Source organism: Thalassophryne amazonica, chromosome 11 (genome assembly GCF_902500255.1).
Source record: "Thalassophryne amazonica chromosome 11, fThaAma1.1, whole genome shotgun sequence".
Lineage (NCBI taxonomy): Eukaryota > Metazoa > Chordata > Actinopteri > Batrachoidiformes > Batrachoididae > Thalassophryne > Thalassophryne amazonica.
This window is the reverse complement of record NC_047113.1, coordinates 114,803,928-114,823,656: the sequence shown is the minus strand read 5'-3', so window position 1 is coordinate 114,823,656 and position 19,729 is coordinate 114,803,928. Positions and strand designations below refer to the sequence as shown.

Genomic DNA, 19,729 nt, shown 5'->3' with positions numbered 1-19,729 from the left:
ACCCTATGGCCTTGTGTAGCACATGCGACACTTAAAAAATAGTTCTATTTCAGAATTTGCTGTTATTTATTTAGAGAAGTGTTTCATAAATGTTACAAAATTCATAAATTTGCAGTTTAGTTGAATAATAAATTGAATTTTGTCTCATTTGTTTTTGTCTATAAGCACATGCAATATCAATATCAGTGCTCAGATGACAGTAGCTTCTGGGAAAGGTGCAAGTTGCAATAAACTGTGATGCCAAGCGCTAAGGATACATGCTATCCAGTCACAGCAGATGAAACTTTTTTTACTACTGAGCAAACATCATTGTTAGACTTTTTTAGGTTCATTGTTTCAATGGTGTGTAGATGTTATGGCGTCAGTGACCCCATGGTCTTGGCGGAGGTTTGCACTCTCCGAGTGCTTCTAGTTATAGTTGTTTTAAGGCTGTAAAACCCCTCACTAGACACATTTTCTGACTTTTCTCTCCTGTGTAAACACTCTCAAAGTTCAAACCTTAGTAGAAAAATAAGTCCAGTATTATAGAATGAAACCAAAGATCAAAACCTGTTTTCAGGCCCAAACATTTGTTTGAGAAATAAAAATAGAATGTTTTCCTATAAATAATTACGATGGCTTTCAGAACTAACAAATTTAATTTTAATGATCAACCTACGAGGTTGGACACATAAATTATTAATAGTGACTGACCAGTATTTCACAGTTCCTCTGATCGCGCCTCTTCATCCTGGCGCCACTCCGCAGAGTGTTTTTCCACTGAGAGACAGCTCAGTGCAGGTGTCTTTTTCCGAGTGAAGAACACGGTTATGGGTAGATGTTGGTGCTCTTTTTTTCTTCTGGGCGAGAAGATTCTTCTAAACAGACACACGCAGAGCACAATGCGCATGCACTTTTTTCACCCACAGCCTCCGCTGTTACCGTTGCGGGACGGATGCAGGACCCGCAAAGAATCCAAGTCATTAAAAAGATACAAACTTCTCTCAGTGGCCACGGAGCTCTGCGGCTGCAGTTACCGAGACCATGCAGCGCTACTGAATTCTATCCTTGCGGGCTGCTGGAGCACTCTGCATCAAAACAGTGAGCATAGTCTCTGGACCTGTTGCCAGAGTTTGGCCGCAACTCCGCACAGCAGACGTGGGGCGGTGTGAGTGGCCCGCTGCAGCGCTTACCGAGCCCGCAGACTCGGTAAGCGCATCGGAGGCAGTGAGAGCAATTGCAGTGACGCTGACCGGCCTGCCTGATGAGGATGCAGAACACAATGCACTGTTTAAAAAAAAGAAGCATGCAAAATTGCACTAAAAAAATCTGTGAAACTGCGAGACCGCGAAAGGTGAACCGCAATATAGTGAGGGACCACTGTACATCCTTCATTCTTACAGTTACAGTTCTAATCAACAGGGGGAGCATTTCAAATTTAAGTGCCCCACTGTAATGACTGTCACGTTCGATCATCCCATGGAGATTAGATTTACAAATGCAACAACAGTCTGTTCTCACATTTGTTTAGTGACTTGTCACAAAACAAAGCCTTTCAGCTGATATCACAAGTACAAACAGCCATTATTTGTGGAAATGAAAAATCTCTTTTCTGTGTAAAATCACAGGTTCTGCAAATTAAACCAATATTTTATACTATTGATATGTAGCCGAGTTTCACATAAACACAACAGGAAGATGATGCTTCAGTACAAACATACTTGAGCTCCTGCTGTTCAGGGCTGCAGTGGATATAGTTTTCAAATCCTTTTTTTTAATCACTGTTGCCTTCACATTGCTTCACATCAAGAAAAGTCCAGGTTTGAATCTGAACTGGTGCAAATGTATGCAGGTTAACTGGATTACAAACTGAAATTGACTATAAGTGTGAATCATCTTTTCTACATATTGTTGGACCTGTGAGAGGCTGGCGGTCTGTTCAGGGTGTGCCCTGCCAGAGACCTCTGGGACCCTTAACAGCACTAAGCAGGTTTAGAAATTGACATGGGTGACTCAATCAACAAATTGCTTGGATGTCTTCTCAGTGAATTGTGTACACGCTGGACATTGAGGTGTTGATAAAATGTGGGATCTATTGGCCTGCATGCATTTTTTGAAGGGAAAGGTTCAGTGACTTTAGAGATGATGCTGTGAACTTCAGGAATCAATGTAGATTATGGATGAACTGATGAAGCTGAGTGACAAGATGCTGCATGTGGCATTGCACCTGGCTAGACTTTCACTGAGCTCCTGGACTCAGGCTTTAGCAGTGCGTTTACATGTTGTGAAAGCATCAAACATGCTGAGATGTTAATTTGTCTCAGCAGTGACATTCATGTCTCTGGGAAGTCAGACTGTGAAGTTAGAGCAAGTTTGGCAAGGGCTTATTGAATTATCTTGAGTGATTGATGCTTTTGCAGGAAGTTGAAAGTCCAAGTCTTTACAGTCCTGCTGATTTAAATCTTCAGTTATCATTTCTACATCTAACCTCTAGCCAGTGACCAATGTTGATGAGTCGATGTCTAAAAAATATATTTGTAAAAAATATAACTTTTTTTTTTTATCAGAAAGTCATTTCAGTGGTATGAAATGATTATCCAGAGATGAAGTACAAAAGACACATGCAATGTGAGGCACCTTCAATTTGGACATTATGTTATATGGTGTAATTAGTCTGTACACCAAATAGGTTGGTTTCTATCAACCAAGATGGCAAAACCTTTGATATGGCGTTTTGGTCCCATAACTATATTTAGAAAAAATTCTGATGGCCATCCCATAGTGACAGCTGTAGCCAGGTAGGGCATCATGAAGGATTACACAGGGGTCATTATTTTTTTTTTTTAATCCAGTTGATAAGTATACCATATTTTCTGTCTGATCATGGGGAATGCTATGTGGCTATTGAGCAAAAATAGCAAAATTGGTGAGAAAGTGTTACAGCTGGGACCAGGTTTGGATGTTAGACCTAAATGCAGGGAGCAGTAAGGCAGGCAGGGTGAAGTAAACAAGAGTTTATTAAGCAAAAGAGGCACTGCACAGTGGGAAGACCACAATAGGATGGACCACGAGGACCTGACTGACAGGACAGAAAGGATGGACCAAGGGGACCTGGCCGACGGGACAGACAGGACAACCAGACTGGGACTGTAACTAGGTAATGCAAGCCTGTGGAGCTGCTGGGACTGGATTAACTGAGTGTTGTAGCTCACAGCAGGCAACGTACTGAGCATGGAGTCTCGCTTCGGGAAAAACATGAGCACAAAGGCTCACTGCGGATAAATCACGACAGGTGATGTACTGATCACGGAGGCTCACTGTGTGAAAAACATGACAGAAGGCGTACTGAGCACAGGGTCTCACAACAGATAAAAAAAGAACAGGTTACATTAGTTCCATGAATGGCAGGAGATGCCAAATCAAGATAACTGAGCAGACAAAACATAAACACCAGGTTACCGGCTGGGTGCATTGTTGGAGCACAGCTGGAACTTGGTGGAAACCCGGTAACCAACCCATAGACAACCTGTTATCAACCTGTAAAAACCCCGGAGTTTCTGGCCCTGGATCAGTAGATGTTGATGAAGCGAGATGACAATCAGCTGTGAATGATCAGCTCTGTGGGAATGACAGTCAACTGTGAGATGCTGCTCTGAACAGAGCCCACGTGTTGTCTTGACAGGAGTGGTGGAGCCCTGAGATGAAGCCGCCACTCAGACAGCTCCCACATGTGCTGTCTTGACAGCAGGGGATGAGCCATGACATCACCAAACAGCTGACGCAAACAGCTGACACACCATCCAAACAACCTGCCACAGTCAGCTTCACCTCAACGTCACCTGGAAAAACAGACAGAGCAGGAACCAGGACAGACCAGACATGAACCAGAGTCAAACCCCAACAGCACCCTCCCCCACCTCAAAGGGAGACCCCCAGGTGACCTACAGGGCCGAGCCAGAGGCAAACAGGGCAGAAGACAAAGACAGGGTGAGAATAATGCAACCCCATCCAGGGCCCACAGCGGAAATGAGGTTGCCGTACGACCCTCCAGGGTGCACAGTGGAACAGGAACAGATCCATGTGACCCACCAAGGCCACAATGGAAACACTGGCGGAAACAGAGTAGGAGCCTCACAATCCTCCAGGAACCACCACAGAGAAATGGTGCAAAGTGACACTCCTGGGCCTAAGACGGACACAGGTTAGGAGCCCCACGTCCCTCCAGGGCCCACAATGGAGAACAGATGCCGTGCGACCGTCTGGATCCAAGGTGGACATGGAGTAGGAGAGGTCTGGTTGCAGTAAAGGTCTAGTTGGAATGGACAAACTCTACTCGTAGCCCTAAACAGAAGCCCCGTGTACACCGCCAACCCGTTCACATTTCTAACCATTTTTCCCCACTCAGCGACACACCCGCCGAGGATCAAACTCTGGTTATTGGCGACTCTGTTTTGAGAAATGTGAAGTTAGCGACACCAGCAACCATAGTCAATTGTCTTCCGGGGGCCAGAGCAGGCGACATTGAAGGAAATTTGAAACTGCTGGCTAAGGCTAAGCGTAAATTTGGTAAGATTGTAATTCACGTCGGCAGTAATGACACCCGGTTACGCCAATCGGAGGTCACTAAAATTAACATTGAATCGGTGTGTAACTTTGCAAAAACAATGTCGGACTCTGTAGTTTTCTCTGGGCCCCTCCCCAATCGGACCGGGAGTGACATGTTTAGCCGCATGTTCTCCTTGAATTGCTGGCTGTCTGAGTGGTGTCCAAAAAATGAGGTGGGCTTCATAGATAATTGGCAAAGCTTCTGGGGAAAACCTGGTCTTGTTAGGAGAGATGGCATCCATCCCACTTTGGATGGAGCAGCTCTCATTTCTAGAAATCTGGTCAATTTTCTTAAATCCTCCAAACCGTGACTATCCAGGGTCGGGACCAGGAAGCAGAGTTGTAGTCTTACACACCTCTCTGCAGCTTCTGTCCCCCTGCCATCCCCTCATTACCCCATCCCCGTAGAGACGGTGCCTGCTCCCAGACTACCAATAACCAGCAAAAATCTATTTAAGCATAAAAATTCAAAAAGAAAAAATAATATAGCACCTTCAACTGCACCAGAGACTAAAACAGTTAAATGTGGTCTATTAAACATTAGGTCTCTCTCTTCTAAGTCCCTGTTGGTAAATGATATAATAATTGATCAACATATTGATTTATTCTGCCGAACAGAAACCTGGTTACAGCAGGATGAATATGTTAGTTTAAATGAGTCAACACCCCCGAGTCACACTAACTGCCAGAACGCTCGTAGCACGGGCCAAGGCGGAGGATTAGCAGCAATCCAGCAAATTCCATTCCAGCTTATTAATTAATCAAAAACCCAGACAGAGCTTTAATTCATTTGAAAGTTTGACTCTTAGTCTTGTCCATCCAAACTGGAAGTCCCAAAAACCAGTTTTATTTGTTGTTATCTATCGTCCTCCTGGTCGTTACTGTGAGTTTCTCTGTGAATTTTCAGAACTTTTGTCTGACTTAGTGCTTAGCTCAGATAAGATAATTATAGTGGGCGATTTTAACATCCACACAGATGCTGAGAATGACAGCCTCAACACTGCATTTAATCTATTATTAGACTCAATTGGCTTTGCTCAAAATGTAAATGAGTCCACCCACCACTTTAATCATATCTTAGATCTTGTTCTGACTTATGGTATGGAAATAGAAGACTTAACAGTATTCCCTGAAAACTCCCTTCTGTCTGATCATTTCTTAATAACATTTACATTTACTCTGATGGACTACCCAGCAGTGGGGAATAAGTTTCATTACACTAGAAGTCTTTCAGAAAGCGCTGTAACTAGGTTTAAGGATATGTTTCCTTCTTTATGTTCCCTAATGCCATATACCAACACAGTGCAGAGTAGCTACCTAAACTCTGTAAGTGAGATAGAGTATCTCGTCAGTAGTTTTACATCCTCATTGAAGACAACTTTGGATGCTGTAGTTCCTCTGAAAAAGAGAGCTTTAAATCAGAAGTGCCTGACTCCGTGGTATAACTCACAAACTCGCAGCTTAAAGCAGATAACCCGTAGAAGAAAATAAGAACAACCCCAGGTTTCTTTTCAGCACTGTAGCCAGGCTGACAAAGAGTCAGAGCTCTATTGAGCCGAGTATTCCTTTAACTTTAACTAGTAATGACTTCATGACTTTCTTTGCTAATAAAATTTTAACTATTAGATAAAAAATTACTCATAACCATCCCAAAGACATATCGTTATCTTTGGCTGCTTTCAGTGATGCCGGTATTTGGTTAGACTCTTTCTCTCAGATTGTTCTGTCTGAGTTATTTTCATTAGTTACTTCATTTCAAACCATCAACATGTCTATTAGACCCCATTCCTACCAGGCTGCTCAAGGAAGCCCTACCATTATTTAATGCTTCGATCTTAAATATGATCAATCTATCTTTATTAGTTGGCTATGTACCACAGGCTTTTAAGGTGGCAGTAATTAAACCATTACTTAAAAAGCCATCACTTGACCCAGCTATCTTAGCTAATTATAGGCCAATCTCCAACCTTCCTTTTCTCTCAAAAATTCTTGAAAGGGTAGTTGTTAAACAGCTAACTGATCATCTGCAGAGGAATGGTCTATTCGAAGAGTTTCAGTCAGGTTTTAGAATTCATCATAGTACAGAAACAGCATTAGTGAAGGTTGCAAATGATCTTCTTATGGCCTCAGACAGTGGACTCATCTCTGTGCTTGTTCTGTTAGACCTCAGTGCTGCTTTTGATACTGTTGACCATAAAATTTTATTACAGAGATTAGAGCGTGCCATAGGTATTAAAGGCACTGCGCTGCGGTGGTTTGAATCATATTTATCTAATAGATTACAATTTGTTCATGTAAATGGGGAATCTTCTTCACAGACTAAGGTTAATTATGGAGTTCCACAAGGTTCTGTGCTAGGACCAATTTTGTTCACTTTATACATGCTTCCCTTAGGCAGTATTATTATACGGCATTGCTTAAATTTTCATTGTTACGCAGATGATACCCAGCTTTATCTATCCATGAAGCCAGAGGACACACACCAATTAGCTAAACTGCAGGATTGTCTTACAGACATAAGGACATGGATGACCTCTAATTTCCTGCTTTTAAACTCAGATAAAACTGAAGTTATTGTACTTGGCCCCACAAATCTTAGAAACATGGTGTCTAACCAGATCCTTACTCTGGATGGCATTACCCTGACCTATAGTAATACTGTGAGAAATCTTGGAGTAATTTTTGATCAGGATATGTCATTAAATGCGCATATTAAACAAATATGTAGGACTGCTTTTTTGCATTTGCGCAATATCTCTAAAATCAGAAAGGTCTTGTCTCAGAGAGATGCTGAAAAACTAATTCATGCATTTATTTCCTCTAGGCTGGACTATTGTAATTCATTATTATCAGGTTGTCCTAAAAGTTCCCTGAAAAGCCTTCAGTTAATTCAAAATGCTGCAGCTAGAGTACTGACGGGGACTAGAAGGAGAGAGCATATCTCACCCATATTGGCCTCTCTTCATTGGCTTCCTCTTAATTCTAGAATAGAATTTAAAATTCTTCTTCTTACTTATAAGGTTTTGAATAGTCAGGTCCCTTCTTATCTTAGGGACCTCATAGTACCATATCACCCCAATAGAGCGCTTCGCTCTCAGACTGCAGTCTTACTTGTAGTTCCTAGGGTTTGTAAGAGTAGAATGGGAGGCAGAGCCTTCAGCTTTCAGGCTCCTCTCCTGTGGAACCAGCTCCCAATTCGGATCAGGGAGACAGACACCCTCTCTACTTTTAAGATTAGGCTTAAAACTTTCCTTTTTGCTAAACCTTATAGTTAGGGCTGGATCAGGTGACCCTGAACCATCCCTTAGTTATGCTGCTATAGACTTAGACTGCTGGGGGGTTCCCATAATGCATTGAGTGTTTCTTTCTCTTTTTGCGCTGTATGCACCACTCTGCATTTAATCATTAGTGATTGATCTCTGCTCCCCTCCACAGCATGTCTTTTTCCCGGTTCTCTCCCTCAGCCCCAACCAGTCCCAGCAGAAGACTGCCCCTCCCTGAGCCTGGTTCTGCTGGAGGTTTCTTCCTGTTAAAAGGGAGTTTTTCCTTCCCACTGTTGCCAAGTGCTTGCTCACAGGGGATCGTTTTGACCGTTGGGGTTTTTCCGTAATTATTGTATGGCTTTGCCTTACAATATAAAGCGCCTTGGGGCAACTGCTTGTTGTGATTTGGCGCTATATACATAAAATTGATTTGATTTGATTTACTCAGGGAAGGTGGAGCGGAACATGACCAAGAATAAACCAAGAACTAAAGTGGGAACAACACATGGGGACCTGACTTAGACACAAAGGAGCCTGACTTGAACGTGATACTAATCATGGAAACACAACTAGGAACTACCCAAGGAAGACTGCTCAGGACAGGAGGCAAACCAGGGAGTCAGGTAACAACAATAATACAACCGGGGTCCAGGACACATGACAGGGACACGACAAGGCCCTAGAAAGGGAAACCGGAAACCAGGAAAGAGGCATGGGAGCCAAAATACAACCAGGGACCAGGAAATATGACTAGGGATTAGATAGAGACCTAAACTGGAAAAGGGATTCCAAAAAAAAAACATGACTTTGGGCTAGACGTGGACCTAGGACCAGAACACAGCTAGTAATCAGACACCGACAGAATAATTTCAAAACCCAGAAAAAATAGACTTGGAGCTAATGCTGCAGGAAGAGTCAGAGCAACTACTGAAGCGGCAGAGCTAAGCCGGAAAAAAAAAAAAAACTAGGAGACTAAGAACTGACTAGGAGACTAAGAACAGACTAGGGATTAAGGATGAACTAGACTCAGGGCTGATGAGGATAGTAGGACTAGGAGACTAAGGACTAGCTGGACTAAGAACAGACTAAATCAAATCAAATCAATTTTATTTATATAGCGCCAAATCACAACAAACAGTTGCCCCAAGGCACTTTATATTGTAAGGCAAGGCCATACAATAATTACGTAAAAACCCCAACGGTCAAAACGGCCCCCTGTGAGCAAGCACTTGGCAACAGTGGGAAGGAAAAACTCCCTTTTAACAGGAAGAAACCTCCAGCAGAACCAGGCTCAGGGAGGAGCAGTCTTCTGCTGGGACTGGTTGGGGCTGAGGGAGAGAACCAGGAAAAAGACATGCTGTGGAAGAGAGCAGAGACTAGAGACAAAGACTAGGGAAACTAAGGACAGACTATACTAGGAACTCAGACTAGGAGACTAGAGACAGGCTGGACTAGGAACAGACTAGAAGACTAGAGACAGGCTGGACTAGGAACAGACTAGACACTAAGATCAGGGGACTAAGGACAGAATAGACCGATACTGCTCCTGCTGGGTCATTGTTTTGGCCAGAATCTCCTGTTAAGGTTGGGACCTGGTTTGGATGTTACACCCAAATGCAGGGAGCAGTAAGGCATCCAGGGTGAAATAAACAAGAGTTTATTAAACAAAAGAGGCACTGCACAGTGGAAAGACCACAATATGGTGGACCACAAGGACTGGCCTGATGGGACAGACAGGATGGACCAAGGGTACCTGACAGACAGGACAGACAGGACAAGAGGATTGGGACTGGAACCAGGTAATGCAAGCCTCCAGAGCTGCTGGGACTGGATTAACTGCTGGGGAGAATGAAAGGGCAGGTGAGATTCTGCAGGTGCATTTGGACACACATCTCGAAACAAAAAGTCAAAACTAAATTCAAATAAGTTCATTCAGGGTTTCAGTTCAGATCAACATTCAGTTCATTCACAGTTCAGATAAATTTTCAGAATCAAAATCTCAGTTCATTCCGGATTTGAGTTTAAATCTAAGTTCAGGATCAAAAGTCTCAGTTCAACATGACACATCCCAAAGGTGTTTACATATAGCAGATAGACAAAGTCCAAGTACAGCTCCAAGTGCCAAGGCTCAGGACTGCGCGGAGCCTGCAGAGTGCACTGCGCAACTGAAATACGAGGTCTGTTAGAAAAGTATCGGACCTTTTTATTTTTTTCAAAAACCTTTGCATGAGCCAACCTTGAACCTTCGTGCGCATGCATGAATTTTTTCACGCCTGTCGATTGCGTCATTTGCTTGTAAGCAGCCTTTGTGTGAGGATGGGTGGAGTTTCTCGTCGGATTTTCTTTGCAAGGAAATGGCGGAACAACTGGAGCAGCGCGACTGCATCAAATTTTGCCAGAAACTGGGTGACAGCCAAGTGGAAACCATTTGGATTATTCAGACGGCTTTCGGTGACGATCCTCTGGGCATCACACAGATTAAGGAGCGGTACAACCAGTTTAAAGACGTCCGCACAACGGTGGAGAGCGAGCCACGCTCTGGGCGGCCATCAACATGCTGAAATGACCAGATCATTCCAAAGTGAATGCTGTGGTGATGTGGGACCGTCGTGTGACTATCCGAGAAATTGGGGAAGAGTTGGACATCAGCACTTTTTCCGCACATTCCACTGTGACAGAAGATTTGGCCATGAAAAGCAGCGAAATTCATGCCGATGGCTTGGGCATGAAGCTGATGGTGGAACAAAAGCGCCAGCGTGTTGAAGTCTCACAGGACATGTTGTGACATGCTCACCTTCAAGCCATCGGCATGAATTTTGCCGCCACTCTTTTCATGGCAAAATCTTCTGTCACAGTAGAATGTGCCGAAAAAGTGCTGATGTCCACCTCTTTGGCAATTTTTTGGATAATCACACGACGGTCCCACATCACCACAGCGTTCACTTTGGAATGATCCGGTCATTTCAGCATGTTGATGGCCGCCCGGAGCGTGGCTCGCTCTCCACCGTTCTGCGGACGTCTTTAAACCGGTTGTACCGCTCCTTAATCTGTGTGATGCCCAGAGGATCGTCACCGAAAGCCGTCTGAATAATCCAAATGGTTTCCACCTGGCTGTCGCCCAGTTTCTGGCAAAATTTGATGCAGTCGTGCTGCTCCAGTCGTTCCGAAAATTTCATTGCAAAGAAAAAACAACGAGAGACTCCACCCATCCTCACACAAAGGCTGCTTACAAGCAAATGACGCAATCGACAGGAGTGAAAAAGTTCACGCATGCGCACGAAGGTTCAAGGTTGGCTCATGCAAGCACACGTGATTCAAATCCATCAGGTTTTTGAAAAAAATAAAAAGGTCAGATACTTTTCTAACAGACCTTGTACAGTAGAGTTAGAATTCTCTGGGTGTAAACACTAAGAGAAAACCACAACTACATTCACAGAAAACTTCAGCAGCTGTGTGTGGACCCACTTCAGACTGTTTAGATCTGATCGCTGTCAGCCAGCGGAGAAACTAGATTACTGTGCACATTGTTCCAGAACAGCACGGACGTGCACAAACTCTGAACACTAAATAACAGCTAATATAGCTGAACGAAGGAGAATGGACTCTGATAATTAACAGCTGATTCATGCAAAGTTCCACGTGGGATGACATACTCGGCGGACAGCAGAATACGTCAGGGTAGAAGCAAAAGGCATGATAGTCCAACCGTGGAAAAAACACAAATGATATTGTTGATACTGCGTACAGTACCATTACAGTTTTATGATTACTTTCAAAATGTTTTATTCATCAGTTGTTAGTTTTTGATTGTAACTGTTACCAATATCATTAAGGTGCGTTTACACATAACCAAGACGTGTTACGAATGTCATTTTTCTGTCATTCCTGACACATTCCTGACATTCTTAATGTGACTTAACGCATCTGAATAGGTTTCTTAATAGTGCATGTTGGTGTGTGATATTCTTGATATTCGTGGAGCATGTTTGTGCTTGTCAAAAAATCTTCCACGAATGTCACACACCACCCTCATTTCGTCTCACGTCGTGGTGGTCGCAACTGAGCATATTGATCCGTCTTGATGAGTATTGATCCTTAATAGAACGTGACAACATTCGTAGTGGTTCCTGTGATGGTTCTTGGAGCCCAAACTGTCACACATTATTATGAAGTGACACGGAAACTGTCAAGTTTTGACACGACTTGTAACACGGCATCATATTTCACTGCGCGCCACGACGAATCAGTTTTCTGTCACGTGCACACAATTAAACTCGGCTCCAAATGTCGTTCCACAGAAGCTGAAGCTCCTCAGGATGCTCCTGCAGGTGTTCCACTTGCTGTTGTAACCGATGAGCGGGACAACAAGTCTGAGCCAGAGGAACCAGAGGAGCGAGAGGAGACTCACATGCAGCCAGACATCTCTGCACCTCCTCCAGTCCGGCGGAGGAAGAAGCGCGCGCACAATTAAACCCTGCTGCACCACATTCAGATTGATTGCTGACACCAAGTCGTCTAAAAGCCTCATTTCAGTGCTCCTGTAGGTGTTGCACCTGCTGCATGTGGCTGATGTTTGGGAAAATGTGCGAGAGGAGAGCCGCATGAAGCCACACATCTGGCTCTGTCCGTCTCCTCCTCCTCCTCTCTGCGCCACTCCATGGCACAGAGCCCAACTACGCATGCAGTCACAAAGTTCTTCTGAAAAACTGGAGCGATCTGAATTTGGTTGGATGAATATGGGTGTGTGTGTGGAGACAATTCACCTTGTTCACAATGTGACAGAACTTAACAATGCGCTGTTATGCGCAATAGCGCGCAACAGCACGGAACACTATTCTTGACCGTGCGTAATGGTTCCTGATAATTCTCTGGCAACACATGCCATTAATCGTAACGTGTGGTAACAGGTTGCAGCAGTTCCTGAGGACCCTTGATGCCTCTGCCCCAAATCATCACATTCGTGATCAGCGGCCAAGAATGTGCACTTCGTGGCATTCGTGACTTGTTGTCGTTATGTGTAAATGCAGCATTAGCTTGGTTTTTATTTACAAACGTTTCACTTAAGTCATGTAACATCACTTGTTGACTACAACAAATGGTGCTGTAACATTAACCATGTGTTTCTTAACAAACATGACACTGACTTTAAGCACATTTGGGTGGAAAAAACAAGCCTTAGCATGTGTTAATGCATGCAGATCAGCTGTTTTTTGCAAGGACCCACACAGAGCAGCACACAGTTTTAAAGAAAAGGGTAAGGAAACCTCAGTGCAGGTGTGCCTGCTGTCACTGCGCTTTGGGAGAGGACAACTGTTCTTAACTCTGAGCTGCGCTGCAGAAAACAGGTGAAAAGCTCGCAGCATCAAACGCTTCGTGGGCAGTTCCATCAAACCGCGACCTCCACCTGCCCATGGGCTGCCGCGATCGACCCACAGTTACAAAACAATTGAGAGGTTGACAGCTGTAAAGGGGTATTTCGTGTCTAGTATGGGAGCAGTTTTATGATTACAAGTGCAAGTAAATACATACGAGATCAGGCCGATACCAGATACTGGTATTGGCATCATTGCATCCCTAGCTGTAACACACCAAAATGTGGAAAAAGTGAAGTGCTGTGAATAGTTTCAGGTTGCATGTAATTGAGCTGACAGTGCCAGGGAAAGTAAGTAGGCTGTGATGAAATGCATCAGACAAACCTGAGCAAGTACCCATAATCAGCAGAACCACGGGGATGGAGAGGATGAACCACTAAGTTGTATTAGTGGAACTGTGATGCCATCATTTTCTACACTCCTGAAAGCCTTGTGATTCATGAGAAAAAGAGAGTGCCAGATAGCAATTCTAAAACCCAGCTGCTGAGAGGGAATCAGGAGAGATGATGAGCGCTAGAAGCCAACAACAGACTTGAAGAAATTTGGTCAACACTGCAGATCTGCCAACTAGTGGACATCATGGCACAATGATCAAAATGGTTCAAGCCACATGATGACATCAGGCTTACAGCTCCACAACCACACCCGCAGTGCATTTGCACCTCATCATCAGCCTGTGTTTTTTAACCCTTGGTCATTCATCCCATCATTGCCAGATCTACAGCGTGATTCCATAGCCAGGATCTTACAGTGAGAGGCCACGGCTTTCCACAGTGTTCTCACAAGAACACTCCTCTGTCCTCAGCTCCGTAAGTGGCCACCTGGCACCAGTTCCTGCCCTGGAGTCCTATCAGCACCTTTTCCTCATGCCTGGTTCTGACTGTGCTGCAACTCCCGGCTTCCACCGCCTGGAGCGGGCCTTGTCTCCACTCTCCAGGCCTTCTGACGCTTTGAACAATTTCTGTTTTACATTTAATGTTAACAAATCTTTGTTTGCTAACCCCAACTCTCTTCATTGCTCCCTGCATTTGGGTTCAGTATCAGTCCATATCTGTTCTGTCTGGACCCATAACCATAACAGAAGAATCTGGCCAAATTATGGACCCAGCAGGAGCAGACCAAGTCCAGCAAGCCCTCAGCCTTCAAAGGTGGTTCCTGGGAGAAATTCTACAGTCCATGTATCACAAACCATAGATGAATTTAAATGTTGTGATTCCATCATGAAATGGCATCAGTTTGGGTTGGTCACCAATCACTGAATGCAATGTCATTCCAGCAGTACCCAAGGATCCTGTGAATTACTCCCGAAACATATCGTTTTTGGCTTTATTTGCTGATACGAGTACACATTTCAATGCTCTATGTCTTGATCATATTCTGAAAGATAACAGAACAGATATAAACCTGTGGGCCTGAAAGTATTCTGAGGGAATATTATTGCATTTCAGAAAAGTAGAAATCTCCACTGTGGCTATTAAGTGGCTCCCAGACAGCTGACTAAATTACACTTAATGACTCAGAGCTTCAATCAAATGGAAGACGCATAACTACATCAAATTTCATGTCTGGTCGAATTTTTTTTTATTTCACATTGACAGACAGTGGCTTCATCTTACTTTGCTTTCATTTTTGCCCCATTAACCTCTGTTAAAAACAAGTGAAGATACGTTTGCAAAATGTGATCCAGTAGCAAGAAACAACAGCATGTTCCAAAAACATCAAGAAATAAATGTTCAGAAAAACATTTCAACAATGATCAAAGAATCACCATATTTTCCAGAGAATAAGTCACACATTTTTTTTTTTTTAGTTAGTTTTTTACTAGTATGGGAGGTCATGCCACTTATGCTCCAGTGTCAATTGCATACTGAATAATCACATGTTCATTTTTTAATAAATAAGCAAAGTATAGTAGTCGCTTCAGCTTCTCCCCATTTTCACTCATGGTTGCCACAGCTGATGTGAGATGTATCCACATACAGATTTTGTGTGAAGACCTTCCTGACATAACCACATTACATGGAGAATGCATCAGACACTCAAAGCGCTTTACAATTATGCCTCACATTCACACCGATGTGAGGCTGCTGCCATACAAGGCGCTCACTACACACCGGGAGCAATAGGGGATTAAAGACCTTGCCCAAAGGCCCTTAGTGATTTTCCAGTCATGCTGGGTCCAGTCATCCAGTCATGCAAATTTGAACCGAGGATCTTCTGGTCTCAAGCCCAATGCCTTAACCACTGGACCATCACCTCCCCCAGTGGGAGAGGTGAAAACAAAATAAACTCAAATAATAAAAGAATAAAGGCCAATAATAAACATACACTACAACCCTGCACAAAAATCCCAAATTAAAGAGCTGATAATGTGTGACTTTTACTCTGGGAAATATCACAAGATCTATACAGACCCTGAGGCCTGTTGGTGCTGGTGCTCATCCAACCAACGCCAGGACCTGTTTGTAGTTGGGTGGACTAAATCAATGCAAATGAAGTGTCTTGTCAAAAGACACACACCAGGAGTATGAGCAGGAATCAAACCCAGGTCTTTGTCTTGAATGTTCAACTCCTGCCCCACTGATGTACCTGCTCACTGATCAAAGCGTAACCAGAGGCAAGTTCATACAGTGCTAAAGGCTGGTTGGAATTATGGAGTGACGGACTTACACACACTTCTGTGATGACAATAAATGTGTCCTATTGCTCCTCCGCTCTATGGTCTCTCTATCTGCTCCATCTGTAGTGGAGGCCCTGTAGTCACTCAGTGTCAAGGGATTTGTTTTTTGCATGCCACCATGTGGAGATGGGAACTCTGTTTTAAGGCCCAAAGACAACAAAGCAGTCACACATTACCTCCAGACAACGGGTCAGATTTGGCTGAGATTATCCCTGCCCTCGTCCATTTCTCTCAATCTGCTCCAGCGCTGTCTTTCATTTCTTGCTAACAGCCAACATTAAAGCCTCTTTCATGAGGCTTGCTTGCTATTTTGTACCAAACCGTGGCACCAAGTACTTTATCAGTGAGAGGTGAATAAACAGGTCGGCTGTGGGGGTGAGTGTTCTCCCACTTCCACATTAGGTCCTATACACCCATTAGGTTTCCTTACAAGTCTGGCATACAGCACACATATCACTGCTGCATTTCATTTCAGAAAACCTGACCCGGCTCCTTACGTTTGACACGAGCTGGAAAAAAGGATTCTGCCTGGTTCTTATTTTACCGCAATTTTCTACATCAGTGTGAGAAAACTGAAGAAGTGATAAAACTAAAATTACAAGTTAATTGTATCTGAACTCCAACTCTAAATCAAAGTTGAAAGGATATGGAAAACACACACACACACACACACACACACACACACAAAACATTTATTTTTGCATTTACAGGTGTGCTCATAAGTTTACATACCCTGGCAGAACTTTGATTTGTTGGCGATTTTTCAGAGAATATGAATAATAACACAAAATGTTTTTTTTTTTTTCCACTCATGGTTAGTGGTTGTGTGAAGTCATTTATTGTCAAACAACTGTGTTTACACTTTTTAAATCATAATGACAACAGAAACTAACCAAATCACCCTGATCAAAGGTTTACACATCCTGCTGATTGTAACCTTCCTCACCTGTAATCTGAAAATTATTTGGGATGTAAAGAAAAACCCACAAATAACTTAAAGTTAAATACAGGACTGTGGTGTAAGTGGTGTGGCAGTTTCAAGATGGAAAATAAGGAGGCACTTGAAGAAAAAAACCAGAAAAAAAGCCATCATTATGTAAATGCCACAAAGTATCCCACTCACAATGGGCCTCATGTATCAACGTATGGTGATATTTGAGCGTATATGGGGTGTACGCCAAAATGGCTGCACCACTTGGCATTTATCAATGTGGTCGTTGGCGTACGCTGCGCTGAAAATATACACCAGGTCGAGAGGTGGCGTAAATTATACACCAAAATGAACCAGCGCTGTAATCCACACAAAAATAGAATCGGACAGCATGATAAACAGTGCCGGTATACAAATCAATGCATATGTTACAGACATAACACGTGTCTGATCATACTACAAAAGAAATAATACGACGGCCGATCCTGACGCGCAAATGGCACGCGCCGTGACTGGTGAATTACCAGTCTGACCCGTATAAAAGGCAGTCATGTGTCGTAGGACAGGGTTGCACAATGGCAGATCTGGCATTGTTAGAGGACATGGATGCAGCAGTACGCACGGAAAGAGTCTTCCGCGACAGGGTAGATCTCCTGAGCGAGTCTGATGACTGGCTCCTGAGCCGCTTTTGCCTCCCCAGACACGTCCTCCTGGAGCTATGCACATCATTGGAACCGCGTCTACAACGGGAAACGCGACGTACCTGTGCCATACCTGTGTCGCTCCAGGTCCTGTCAACCTTAGGTTTCCTGGCAACAGGCGTGTTTCAGCGGGAAATAGCCAACAGGTCTGGGATTACGCAGTCCACCATGAGCCGCATCCTGCCACACGTGTTGGCAGGGATACGGGATCTCGCTCCATGTTACATCAGATTCCCTTACAACAATGCCGAGCAGGCAGTGATAAAGAGGGACTTCCATGAGCTTGCCGACTTTCCAAATGTAATAGGGGCAATTGACTGCACGCATGTGCGTCTGAGACCACCCTCAGTCAATGATTATGCATATGTGAACAGAAAGAATTATCATTCAATCAATGTGCAGCTCATCTGTGATGCCCATATGCGTCTCGTTAACGTTGTTGCGCGGTGGCTGGGGAGCACCCATGACGCATACATATTCCAACACAGCAGTGTGGCAAGAGGACTGCAGGATGGCATGGCGCACGGCTTTCTCCTGGGTAAACTAAATAGTTGACATGCATATTAATTATTATGCCCGACCAACACTATTGAGTGATGCTTTCCTTCATTCCAGGTGATAAGGGATATCCCTTACAACCCACTCACAGCGCAGGAGCAGCGCTTTAACCTGGCACACACAAAAACCCATGTGGTTGTGGAGCGCTGTGCAGGCCTGCTGAAGGGCAGGTGGATGTGTCTCGGGCATGCAGGAGGAACACTCCTGTACACACCAGAGAAGGTCTGTCGTATAATTCTGGCCTGCTCGGTGCTGCACAATATTGCATTGGAAAACCATGTGCCTTATGGAGAGGGGATCCCCAATGGCCGCATCGAGCAGGATCCATGGCCAATTCCACCTGCAGCTCGGGCCATTCAATTAAGGCAGGAGCTCATCCATCATTACTGAAGTAAGTATATACGACAACTATATGTGAACACATTTATTTCATCAAATTGGCATTTATATTAACGAGGGTCCTGTTTATTTCAGAGAGGTTTGCATTAATCTCAATTAATTGGTTTATGATGGCATCCTGTTGCTGCAGGACCTCCTCAGTCAGGACTCTGGCCATGTAGGACTGCTTTTTTGCATTTGCGCAATATCTCTAAAATCAGAAAAGGTCTTGTCTCAGAGTGATGCTGAAAAACTAATTCATGCATTTATTTCCTCTAGGCTGGACTATTGTAATTCATTATTATCAGGTTGTCCTAAAAGTTCCCTGAAAAGCCTTCAGTTAATTCAAAATGCTGCAGTTAGAGTACTGACAGGGACTAGAAGGAGAGAGCATATCTCACCCATATTGGCCTCTCTTCATTGGCTTCCTGTTAATTCTAGAATAGAATTTAAAATTCTTCTTCTTACTTATAAGGTTTTGAATAATCAGGTCCCATCTTATCTTAGGGACCTCATAGTACCATATCACCCCAATAGAGCGCTTCGCTCTCAGACTGCAGGCTTACTTGTAGTTCCTAGGGTTTGTAAGAGTAGAATGGGAGGCAGAGCCTTCAGCTTTCAGGCTCCTCTCCTCTGGAACCAGCTCCCAATTCAGATCAGGGAGACAGACACCCTCTCTACTTTTAAGATTAGGCTTAAAACTTTCCTTTTTGCTAAAGCTTATATACTCAACAAAAATATAAACGCAACACTTTTGGTTTTGCTCCCATTTTGTATGAGATGAACTCAAAGATCTAAAACTTTTTCCACATACACAATATCACCATTTCCCTCAAATATTGTTCACAAACCAGTATAAATCTGTGATAGTGAGCACTTCTCCTTTGCTGAGATAATCCATCCCACCTCACAGGTGTGCCATATCAAGATGCTGATTAGACACCATGATTAGTGCACAGGTGTGCCTTAGACTGCCCACAATAAAAGGCCACTCTGAAAGGTGCAGTTTTATCACACAGCACAATGCCACAGATGTCGCAAGATTTGAGGGAGCGTGCAATTGGCATGCTGACAGCAGCAGACCACATGTAACCACACCAGCCCAGGACCTCCACATCCAGCATGTTCACCTCCAAGATCGTCTGAGACCAGCCACTCGGACAGCTGCTGAAACAATCGGTTTGCATAACCAAAGAATTTCTGCACAAACTGTCAGAAACCATCTCAGGGAAGCTCATCTGCATGCTCGTCGTCCTCATCGG

At 43.9% G+C, this 19,729-nt stretch overlaps 1 protein-coding gene across 1 annotated transcript; it reads left to right on the top strand.

Annotated features, from left to right (window-relative positions):
- The first annotated feature begins 17,405 nt into the window (after window positions 1-17,405).
- Window positions 17,406-18,479, top strand: LOC117519742 (putative nuclease HARBI1). Its single transcript, XM_034180986.1, has 2 exons — window positions 17,406-18,069; window positions 18,181-18,479. Exons 1-2 carry the CDS (start codon window positions 17,406-17,408, stop codon window positions 18,477-18,479), a joined length of 963 nt encoding a protein of 320 aa, XP_034036877.1.
- Window positions 18,480-19,729: the final 1,250 nt, after the last annotated feature.

What these genes read in the sequence shown, in the direction of transcription:
- LOC117519742 (XM_034180986.1), top strand. Translation starts at nt 17,406, where the DNA reads ATGGCAGATCTGGCATTGTTAGAGGACATGGATGCAGCAGTACGCACG. An exon ending in GGCGCACGGCTTTCTCCTGG is followed by an intron (nt 18,070 to 18,180) that starts GTAAACTAAATA and finishes ACCCACTCACAG; the next exon opens with CGCAGGAGCAGCGCTTTAAC.